This window comes from Gossypium raimondii, chromosome 5, assembly GCF_025698545.1.
Source record: "Gossypium raimondii isolate GPD5lz chromosome 5, ASM2569854v1, whole genome shotgun sequence".
Taxonomy (NCBI): Eukaryota; Viridiplantae; Streptophyta; class Magnoliopsida; order Malvales; family Malvaceae; genus Gossypium; species Gossypium raimondii.
In genome coordinates, this window is record NC_068569.1 from 7909678 (window position 1) to 7922043 (window position 12366).

General features: G+C 30.9%; 1 protein-coding gene across 1 annotated transcript; it reads right to left on the reverse strand.

The window, feature by feature from the left end:
- Window positions 1-1349: 1349 nt before the first annotated feature.
- LOC105770885 (cytokinin riboside 5'-monophosphate phosphoribohydrolase LOG1) lies at window positions 1350-5173 on the reverse strand. The gene is made up of 7 exons (XM_012592246.2): window positions 4820-5173; window positions 4112-4209; window positions 3954-3984; window positions 3136-3235; window positions 2071-2141; window positions 1838-1981; window positions 1350-1712 (listed from the first exon to the last, which is right to left on the reverse strand). The coding sequence occupies exons 1-7, from the start codon at window positions 4937-4939 to the stop codon at window positions 1620-1622; spliced, it is 657 nt and encodes a 218-aa protein (XP_012447700.1). The 5' UTR covers window positions 4940-5173; the 3' UTR covers window positions 1350-1619.
- Between the last annotated feature and the right edge of the window lie 7193 nt (window positions 5174-12366).

The following is a 12366-nucleotide window of genomic DNA, read 5'->3' on the forward strand; positions in this document are numbered from 1 at the left end:
AACATTTTTCCACTTAATCATCCCTTGGTCAAAATCCAAATAATAAAACCCAAAATATTAAGCCAAACCTTTTTCAATATCAAATCCACTAACACGATTTTGACTGGTCGACTTTGACAGGCAGAAAAATAACGATACACAAATAAATGAAGTGGAAACCACATAAGCAAAGAAGGATATATTTAAGCAAATTTATGGGTGCTATTGTTTTATATCACCTAACAAAAATAGAAAAATCTTTCAATTTTTATATCAAAATTCTCCCATAAAATATTAATCTTCAATCTCCATGTGCAGCTCATCTTTATTACTTTACTTTTAAATAAATACATATATATATATATATATTGAAATTGTGGGTAGTCAAGTTTAATATTTTTGGTTTTAGTTTAAAAAAAACGAAGTGGAAATATGCCTAAATACAGGCAGGTCGATAAGGAAAAAAAGTTTTAAGGTTTCAATAATATTGACCCATTCTCAATTTTCTTTTTGGATTCATGTAGACTTGGTGGGTTTCATGTGAGTCATTTATAGAAATGAAAATTATCAATGGGAAATAGAGAAAAGTAAATGATTTTGTTATAATTTTTTTAATAATGTTTGCATTAAATCACATGCATTATAGTAATAATGAGTGAATTATGTGTTAGACTATCTATATCTTCCAGAAATCGACCAAATTGTGAAATTATTCAAGAAATTATAGAAACAACAACAACGCTCCAACTCTCTTAAGTAATGAAGAAAAAGAAAATAAAGTAAATGATTATTTTTTTATAATTTAAATTAATAAAATAATAAAATAATAATCTTTATTTAATTAAATAATGGAAAGAATTAGGCTTCATGGAAAAGAAATAGAATGGATAGGATTTTTTTATTTTTTTACAATTACAATCATTTTATAAAATAATTTATATAAAATTTGAAATGATAACATTAAAAAAAATCTTTGTAGCTGATCCAAAATTGGATAAATAAAATTTGAATAAATCAAAATTGTGCTAATAAAGCAATCATGTTTTTTAGGATGATTTTATGTTATGCCGACTATATTATTTAAAATACGAGTCCATAATTATATAATTCATATTTTGTCTTTAAATTCAATTGATGAGAGTGTTGAAATTTAAAATCGGGATAAATTTTAAAGTTCAAATTTTAATTTATTCTAACTCTTATTCAATTATTTGGTTGTTTTCTGATTCTTATTTATTTATAAGAATTTGATATTTTCCTTATCATTGAGATGGGGCTTAAATATTGTTGCTTCCCACATTGAATTTATTGTCAACAATATTCTAGAAAAAAAAAATGGAAAATCCATAAAATTAAACAAGAAGAAGCACTTTATACAACATAATTCCAAACCATGGGACAAATTTCTTTTTCATTTCACAGCAACTTTGCCACAAAAGGTTGAGCATTACATAATCAAAATTCAACTTCAAAAAGATAGAAAAGGTTAATGGGGGAGGGGGTAGTATATAGTTTTATCAGAAAATGAGTAAATTAATTAACAATACCTATCAGGAAGAATTTTCATCTCCTAAAATTAGTTCCCATGAAATCTGCATTTCTTTCTGTTTTCTTTTTGCCAATGCCTCGGATCTCTCAATTCACCTAGAGATTTCACATTTTGCTGGATAGCTTAACTGTTCCATCTCCCAATTTAGCTTCGAAGCAACTCTTTCATGCTGTGGTTCATACTCCTAATTTTACGCCAAACAAAAGGACGATTAGGATTTTCGAGTTTCCCATCAAAATTGACTCTAAAAAGGTCTCTCTTTTTTGCTAAATAAATTCGAAAATTGATAGGTGGAAAAAAGTGTAGCACCTCCATGTTTTCGACCAATTCTTTTGCAGTGGGAGCCGACACTATGATATGGCGAGCATTGGGACTGATGAAACCTTCTTCCACTGCTTTGTCAATAAATGACAACAACGAATTGTAGTATCCATCCACATTCAACAATCCCACCTTCATTTTCAACAAATAAATTATTTTAATATATATTTTTTAAGCTAATAACATGATTTTTTCGAAAATTAAATAAAAGGAAAAAATACCGGTTTATCGTGGATTCCAAGTTGGGCCCAGGTTATGACTTCCAGAAGTTCTTCAAGAGTTCCATAGCCACCTTCATGAAAAAAACATTGATTGTAAATTAATGGGTTTCCATGTTAGCCTAATACCACATAGAGCTAATTGATTTAAGTCCAATACTCTTAGGTTCCGTTTATATTAGGCCCAGTTACCCAATATATTTGCAAGTTTGGGTAAAATGAGAAAGGGAGTCCCTAAAAGTTGAAGATGTAATTTGTATGGCAAAAGGGCCTTTTTCCTTTTACGATTGAGAGCCAGGAGCAAGGCCTTGAAAAGCATGGGAGTGAGCCGGATGTGGTCCAGGGAAAAAGGACCATAGTCCCCAAGGTCCCCCCATTGAGGGATCGGATCAACATCAACAACAGAAGCTATCAAACAAAGATTGGTTAAGGGCTTAAGGGTATGGTACACAATTCTGCAAAACCCATCATTATTACGTTGTAATCTGTCAAAAGATAGAGGATGGACCATTTTGATAAAGATGAATCAAGAGTTTCACAATTATTCTCTTCTTTTTTTCTTTCTAGTTCATAATATCTGGTTAAGGGATGGTACTGTTAAACCACAGGCTGGGGACTACTGCTGCAGATGGATCATTGCATTCTCACCACGTGAAGTTTTTAGGCTAAGTGACACTGATAATTTCCGGTTCCACATGACATAAATATACAATAATCAAAATACGGACAGCCTAATTTTCAGTGACAGAAGGTTGTGATGTCAGAGATTAGGGCTTGAAGGGTAGCTCTTTGATAACATTTTCTTGGGGCTAGTGAGACCAAACTCTAGTAGTTGAAGCTGCAAACAGTTTTCTATACTCTTAAAACAGACGGTCAGCTAAAACAAACAGTTCGCTAATCCCCCCTTCATTTTAATTGTCAACTGTCCTGAAATGAACATGAAACCAGGCATGTACAAGTTTTACATGAAAGAAAATCATACATATATATATGTGTATGCATGTAACTATGTATGTACACGTTGTATGATGACATTGAGGAGGAGGGCTCGGGGGTTAGTATACCAACCAGGTAAGGCAATGAAGGCATCAGATTGTCTAGCCATCTCTGCTTTTCTTTGGTGCATGTCTGCTACTGCCTTAACTTCCCCCACTGTTTCTCCAGTTATCTGCAAATATTAGCCATCAACACCCAAGTCAATACAAAGCAATCCCAGATGCCCTCTCATCATACCAACTTTTAGTGTGAGGAAAAAAAAAACCTTCTTCACTGGAAAAAGCAATTATGAGAGTAGCACAAGTGGTGGGCTCTATCCTAAAAATCATACTATTACTTAGGAATTTGCTTGGCAAGTCAGCACTCAATTCACAGCCCAAAAAGAAAAAAGAAAAAGAAAATACATGCACCATATAAACCTGATACTAAGAGAATGAGAATCTTGGTGTTGGGCAAATTAACACCATTGGAGAGGGGACAAAAAAATGGTGAAGACCCATATACACTCAGGTGGAATGGAATTCATTGATAATGTTTCATTAAAAATAAAGGAGACCAAGAAATGTGAAAAGAAAAAAAAACCAGGGAAAAGATAATTTGAGGACCAACCAAAAAGTCTAAATTGGAACCTGCATATCTTGCATGAGTGTCAAAAGAGACAAAGTCTGAAAACCCATGTTTAAAAGATAACAAAAGTGAGGTAGAAATTCATGTCATGGGAGCTACCACTAGAAAAAAGAAATAATACCTATTTCATATATAATAGATAAATAAATAAAGAGCAGCAGATAATGTTCTTCTTCTTCATCCTCTAGAGATTATTGTTTATTGAAGGTCACTTTAATAAAATGCTTCAAAAAACATACAATACAAATGGAAGACAATCATACCTCTCTTGGCATAAGTGTCTTGGGAATCACTCTGCAGACATTAAACATCATGAACAACAACCCAACACAATATTAGAACAAACTCAATCTATCCATTTTTAAGTTATATGTTTATTTTAATGAAAATGGAAAACACAAAAAACAGAGGAAATGCCTACCCAATGACATGGCGGCCACCATCGAAAACTGCTTGAGAAATCAAACCCATTAATCCAATACTACCTCCTCCATAGACCAGATCAATGTTTCTCGAAACCTTCATTTCGAAAAAAAAAATAGAGTAAAGGGGTAATTCAACATTTCAGTATGTTGTTTGGGATCGACTGACAAAATTCTGCTTCATCGAGTATTTTCACCATAGTACATTTTAGATTACTTCAAACTAAAATAAATTACCAAAACCCTTCATTCATAATCTTAAGATTAACAACTTTGATTAAAAAACCAATGAACAGTATATCATTTGATTTCTTGGCCAAGTTCAAATATTTAGCAATGGAACAAACAGTTTTGATGAAGAAATGAAGCTTTAAATCCTCAAGAATATCTAGACAGGAAGAGAAGCAGAAAATCACACTAGAAGGTAATCATTGGAAACAAGTTTATTGAAAAAAAAAACTAGAAAGTATTAAAAGGAAAAGACATGCAAAATAAGCTTCGAAACAATACATGAAAACAGAGTAAAACAGAGCCAAAACAGAATAAGGACAGATTTTAAAGAAAAAATAAATTAGGTAAACCGCAGAGACAAAAAAAAAGGCAATTCAAGAACACAAGTTTAGAACTAGTTTAACAAGAAGATAAATAAAAGCAAGAGCAAAACAGGGGTGAAACAGAACAGAAGAGGGCAGAGGCAGGACAAGTACCAGTTCCCTGCCAAGCTCAATAGTAGCTTCTTTATAACTGCTCTTCCTTCCAGGGCTGCTCCCACAGAAGACACAAATTCTCTTGAACTTGGATGGTTTCATTTCCATATCTCCCTCCATTTTTCTCACTTTTGTGTTTTTAATTTTAGAAGAAACAAAGGTAATGTCCTCTGCTCAATGAACAAAGCAAAATAGAAAAAGATTGACAATTTGGGGGTGTGATTTGGTGAGCATATATAACGGTTGGAGAGGCCACAAAGGTTGTAGTTGTAGACTAGCATGCGTAGTTCCATGCTCTTAATAGTCCCCATTTCCCTTTTACGAACAAAAGGGAGATGATTACCACACCCTTTGTTTTATCCGGTTGACACACCCTCGGATCAAAATTCTACCCCTTTTTTTAAGATATATATTTAAAGAATCATATTCTATACATATAACTATTCTAGGATTAAATACAACTTTACAAACACATATAAGATATTCATGGAATAGGGATTGCAAAATTCAAACTGCTCCATGGTTTTTAAATCGATCCACTTTAAATGGAGCCGATTTTTTTTTTTTGAAAAGTGGATGCAGGATAGAGTAGTTTTTTGAATAGTGGGTATGAAAATGTTACGATAATTGCTTACCCTGCCCCGACCGACTCCATTTTATATATGTTTAATTTTTTTTAAAGAATTACATCAAAATATTTATTTGACTTTAAAAAGATTGAAAATATTAAAGATGAGTAGAAACTATCAAATTGAATCTAAATGGGAGGGGAGGGTGAGATAGGGATGGATGCATCCAACATATGTTAATGTAGTAGTGGTTTTTAAGATTATACAACCATAGTGGAGCGACGTAGGTGGCAGAGCAAAGCATGCCAATTATGGAACGATAATGAACTTGAAAATATTTGCTCTCACCCTACTTCATTGTCATCTATAATTTTGATCGAAGGAAAAAGATATTAAGACGTGTCTCTTTTTATTAGTTTTATTTATAGATTATAAGATCATATAATAACATTTTAAACTCGTGTTGAGGATATCTTCATTAATTATAGATATGATAATTATATTTCTAAGAAAATAAAAGATTCTAATAAGTGACAAATCATGGTGGTTAATTTTTTTTTCTTTTCTAATGAAAATTCCTTTAATTAACCATTAAAAAAATGGGATCCTTAATGTCTCTAACTTCGAATGGAAGGAATAAAGATTTGTTGAACATGAGTTCAAGAATGTGTACATGAGCTTTCGGTTTTTCTTTTTAGAGAATGAGGTTTTGTTTTTCAATATATTCTTGTTTGAAGAAATGAACATGTACAAGTTTATGTTTTTGTGTGTTTGAAACAATAGAGAAAGAGGGGATTTTGGGTTGTGACTTGTGTAATAAATACTTGCCAAAAACAATTCCCTTCAAGATGCTTTCATATGCTTTGATGCTTATTCTGACATTTTCTAAAATTCAGGTTCTTTGGCACATACCGTTAATTGGAACAAACTTCACATAATTTGTGCTTCGGTGAAGGAATATCACTTTCTTCAAACTATGTTTTCACATTTTGCTACTTATTCTATTCCTTTCATCACTTTATATCTCCCCTCCCCCGCCCCCCCATTTGAAGTACTCTATTAACATTTTATTTTTATTTTACACATTTTTAAATATAATTTTCAAATTACTCTACACCTTTGATTTAATAATTAATTATACTCCAGAATGTATGCATTTTAAGAGTCTTCAACAACATATTTTTTTTATTAGATTCGAAGTACTTCTTCCATTAAGTTTTTAATGAAGTAATTTTTAAATATATTTTTTAAAATTTAATTTCAAAAATGTCAACCGTAACATCTTTATTGAGATTTGAGACCGAAGGAATGCTACCCTATCGAATATCCTCCATTAAAAAATTACTGAATAAACCAAGTTCATCTCCTAAGATTCTCTGTTTGGGTATCAAATTACCAATAAAATTTAGACACATTTCAGGGTCTCATCTCCCAGGTCATTTGCCCCCCTCAATATGGAATCCAGTGTACCAATCATTACACTACTCTTGTCCTTTGTTTATTTTTTTCCTTCTATTTTCTGTGGTGAATGGAGAGATGCTTGAGAAAGAAGATCATGATATATACAAAGTTAAAATGAAAAGCATGAAAAAGAAAAAGAAACCCAAAAAAAAGTTAAGTGTTTGATGCTAAGATTTAGAGTGTATAGTATAGGGTCTAGAAAATTAGTAGAGAGGGAGAAAGGTTGTGAGTGCATGATGAGATTAACCAGTTAGGCGATGACGCATTTCATTTGTACCCTCCCCCACCTCCATTCTACATCGATGTTGTTTGCAAAGGGAACATTTATACAAGGCTAAAATACAGTCTAAGTCCCTGTACTTTTTTACATTTAGAATTTAGTTCTTTTACTTTTATTTTCAAGAATTTAGTCTCTCTACTTTTCATATTCAAAAATGTAAGTCTAATTGTTAACATTGTTAAAATTCATGTCTATTGCAATGCCATTTTATTAGTTATATAGTGACTATGTGAGTTTCTTTTCTTTTCTTTTTTAAATTTCAAATGTTACACTAGCTAATTTAACAAAATAGGGGTGTCAACAATTTGAACTGAATTTATAAATTTCAAAAAGTAGAGGAATTAAATTTTAAAAAATATATATTAGTAAAAGGACTAAATTTCAAATGTGTAAAGAATACAGGGATTCAGACCATATTTTAACCTTTATATAATATATTCATATATAAGCATAATAAAACAAAAGTATCTCCAATTCCCGCATACTCGCAGGACTGTTTGCTGGACCAATCATGTATGCTGTCCTTCCAACCCAACTCCTCGACTTCCTTTTCATCTTCTACCAATTTTTTTGAGCATATTGTTTTACCATTATTGCTTTAATTTTATCAAATTTTGTATGGATGACTTTTGTATAATTTTTTAACCATTTTGGATGTGAATTATGAAGTGCTTCCATTTTTTTTTCGGTCTTATTTTAACAATATATTATAAACGATTCCTTTAATTATCCTTTTTTTTCTCCCTATAAATTATACTAAGTGTTAAAATTGTAAGATCCAAATCCTATCTGATCCTATTTAAAAAGTTAAAGGTGCAACTCGCTTGTTAAAAAAATAAAATAGAGAGTCAAAATTAAGAATATGTGGGGGCGAAGGATCGAGGGTTGAAGCCCCCGCGATACGGATCATGCCGCACAAGTTAAATCCGTATAGGATTATACTTCTTTTATTAGATATTGATTATAACAGGATTGTTTAACATTTAAAACGTGTAGTCAAAAACCTCTTGTATCTTGTATTTTGTATTTCAACATTAGTAAATTTTTCTTCTTCTACCCATAATTTTTCCCGATAAGAATTTTCCACATAAATTTTACTTGGTTTTATTTTATCTTTTATTACTTTGTGATAATTTCCACCACTATTGTCCATGTACAGTATAACAATAAGTAAATAAATGTCTTTTGATGCGTGATCACCCAATAACAAATTATCTTCGAATCTTAAATTTATAACTTCTTTTCTTTAATTTTCTTTCCTTTAAAACAGCTAATTTTTTTTAATTATTTATTTTGGAGATGGTGTGCTGCACTTTTGCCGTTTAATTGATAGTAACAAAACATAGTAGAAAGCAGGTAGTGTGCAGTATAAGTTGGGTGATTTTTTCAGTGCCCTCTAAATTTTCGAGAGAAGCATATCATAACATTTTTCACGTGCAATGTTAATTGCTAGATTGATTTAGACACTCACAAAAATTATCAAGTATAAAATATTCGTATTACAAATTATTTTAGCTTGTTTAAAAAAATTAAATTCTATTTTTTATTGTAATAACTGAGTTTTAATATCTCAAGTTTATTTTAACAAGAATTAAAACATTTCTCCAGTTTTTTAACTAAAAAAGAACATGTTCATTAAACTCGAATGGCAAACTCTTTTAACGATTTAAGTTGCACACAATAATTTCTACGTACGTTAAAAAAAATTAAATAGTATTATCACTGGTGATACGTTAAAGATTGCTCCCTTGGTCGACACGTGCACCGGCCCCCCACCCCCATCTAAACCACGGGGATAGACATGTGGATATGCCACTCCTATCCCTTGTCAATTCTGTGGTAAGAAAATGATCATGCAATGAAACATGTAAGACATTTTATTATAATTCTTCTCCAAAAGAAAAAAGAAAGGTTCAAAACTCGCCACTCCACGTTTGACACCTATTCAAGACTTGGTCCTAAATTTGGAGAAATTGGCTTTATCCAATTTTAGTAAAACATCAACACACTTTGTTGTTCTCTATCACATCCTCTCTTTCTCTTCACACATTCAAAGTAAATTTTGAGGTTATTTTACCCATTTGAACCAAAAATTAATATTTATAAAAATAATCATAGTTCAGAAATATTTATTTAAATGACCTCAAATAAATAGTAAAATTGAGTTATGAAAACTAGATGGTCGGTACCACTATTTTTTTCTATTTAAAAAATAATTTTTAGGTTTTTGGACACTAGATGACTGACACCAATATTTTTTTAAAAAAAATTTGGGGTGCTGGCACATTGATAGTCGGCACCCTTCTATCTAATTAAAAAAATAATTTTTGGGGGGGTGTGGTGCCGGCCAACAAATGGCCAAAATCACCCAACAAAAGAGATTAAAAATATTGCAACATAACCCCTACTTGTTTTCCTATCTTTTTTATTTCCCAAGTTTAATTACATATTTTATATTTTAAAACAATATTAAACTACTTATCATGTTTTTTAATTATTATTGCATCACTCACATTATTATTAAATTTAAAAATTAATTTAAAATCTATTGAGCTACACATTTATAAAATTTAAAATTTTCATGATTGAATTTTCCCATCATATTTGAATTTTCATGATCTTTTAAAAATTTTATAAAATATGTAGTTTAACATATTTTAAATTAATTTTTAAATTTAACAATAATGTGAGTGATGCAATAATAATTAAAAAACATGATGAGTAGTTCAATATTGTTTTAAAATATAAAATATGTAATTAAACTTGGGAAATAAAAAAGATGGGAAAACAAGGAGGGGTTATGTTGCAATATTCTCAATCTTTTTTGTTGGGTAATTTTGGCCATTTGTTGGCCGGCACCACACCCCAAAAAAATTATTTTTTTAATCAAATAAAGGGGTGCCGACCATCAGTGTACCAGCAGTCTAAAAAAGTTTTTTTTTTTAAATACATGGGTGCCAGGATGCCAGCCATATCTAGTGTCCAAAACTCCAAAAATTATTTTTTTAATAGAAAAAGTTAGTGGTGCTGACTATCTATTTCCTATAACTAATTTTACTGTTCATTTTAGGTCATTTGAGTGAATGTTTTTGAACTAGAGTTATTTTTATAAATATTAATTTTTTTAAAAAAAATTAAATGAGTAAAACAACTAAATTTTGAGCTCGAAGTTGAAGATGATGTTGTGCGAACAAGATTGAAAAATTAAGGCCTTTTCATCCATATCAGAATATGAACGGACCTTCTTTTTTTTTCCTTTGCCTGCCCCAAAAATAACCCAACAAAAAATTTTGCCTTTAGAGCTTATTAGGGCATTTGTAATGAGAAGAATATGGATGGTTGTCCAATTTTAATTAGCTGAGGTGAGATTTTGAGGTTTACATTGTGGCAAGTGCAACGCTCCCATCACTTTTTCTTGTCTTTTTGGGTACCTATTTACTTTAGATTTGATGCAAAAAAGATGAAGAAAGTGAACTTAATTAAAGTTTGATACTCAATTTCATTTATTCGAATATCGAGTTTTGGATAATGTTGTAATTCAAGCTGTAATAAAGAAAAATAAAATTGGAATTAGAGGATGATAGTAAGGAATGGGAAGGCTATCAAATAAAGCAAAAATTAGTGAAAAATGAGATTTGCTTAAAAAATTTCTCCTATATCATTTTATTTCTGAAATTTCATAATTATCATGTTTTGTTGGATAAGCTCCCATGAACAATGCATTTGATTATTAATCATAATAATTGGTTTAAATTGATATAAAAAAAATTCATGAGTTCCACTTAAAATAAATGGTGGAATTCCTAGTCGGAGATAAGTCATTGATCTCCACTGCTTTTCCATCTCTCCCCACTTTCCGTCATCGATTGATCATATCATGTTTTTTATATGAAATATATAAAACAAAAACCTTTTATCATAGGGCATGTCATTGGGTTATATGGCCATTGTCTTTTCCACTAACACAACATATGCTAACCCCATTCACATCTTGTCCCTACTCTTATATTAGGAACATCAACATATACCCCCCCAACTCATACAATTTCCTCCAATTTTCATACACCAGTCGTCTCAATCAAATATTTAGAACCTTGTATTCTTTATTCTTTACTCCAAATATATGAATGAATGCCTGGTTTTAGCATTAAGCTTTTTTTACGATGAGAGATAATATTTTGCATGAATTTTCTTCTATTTACTTCCTCATACTTCATTCATTTACGTGCAATATTTTCTACTGATTTCGTCAAATTGATAAAAAACAAAAAATTCTGGAGACAGACGGTTCCAAAATCCAATTAATTGTAAATAGACAGCAAGGAATATATGAGAAGGATCCAAAAGCCGCCCCAGAGCTAAAGTTTCAACGTTATTAATTCCCTTGTAGTTGGGGAATTTTGGGATGAGTTGATTAGGCACCCAAGTTGGAGGGGGAGGGAAGGCAAAGACAAAGCTTTGCTTTTTATTTATTTTTCATTTGCATCATCCTAATAAGGAACAAAAGATTTGGGTTGCCGTTGTACCTTTTGGGATAAGGCAAATATCTCTGTCACAACATTATTATTATTATATTTTATAGCATTAATAAATTAATAATCTTGCCTACTTATATACCCATAGCATCCACTTATGTTCGGGCATCTTGTAGAAGACGGTTCACCTAACTAGAAAGATGATAAATTTAATTAATTTATTTTTTGTTGTTTTCTTACTAGAATTTTCAAACTTTAAAAAGTTAAGACTTGATTCAAATTCCTTTTGAAAAGAGTACTCTAATCTTGTTTCCTTTTGATCTTTGTTTTGTTTTTCGGTAAAATTAAACTCTTTTTTTTATCATTGGGATATTCCTAATAGATTGATTACATTACATTTACTTTTTGTTCATTATCTATTGATCCTCATGTTTGGTCTATGGTTTCATATTGATTTTAGTTTCTTTTTCATTCAAAAAAAAAAAAACCCTTTTGTCACACCACCATTAAGCAAAAAAAATTACTATTGGAATCTTAATTTGTTGCTTTCTTGACTTTACCACATTTTATTAATTCATCAAATGATGTTCCCAATAAGTCTTAATGATGGGATTCATTGCTTGTTACGAGCCACCAACACACCCATGAGGCCATGACCCATCCCTCTATCTCTACGATATTTGTTCGTTAATTGATATATGTGTTTTTATTTATAATTACGTCAGAAAGTTGCCTAGGGACAGATTCAAACATCACATAAAT

What these genes read in the sequence shown, in the direction of transcription:
- LOC105770885 (XM_012592246.2), bottom strand. Translation starts at nt 4,939, where the DNA reads ATGGAGGGAGATATGGAAATGAAACCATCCAAGTTCAAGAGAATTTGT. An exon ending in TTGAGCTTGGCAGGGAACTG is followed by an intron (nt 4,210 to 4,819) that starts GTACTTGTCCTG and finishes TTCGAAATGAAG; the next exon opens with GTTTCGAGAAACATTGATCT. An exon ending in TTGGAATCCACGATAAACCG is followed by an intron (nt 1,982 to 2,070) that starts GTATTTTTTCCT and finishes TTGAAAATGAAG; the next exon opens with GTGGGATTGTTGAATGTGGA.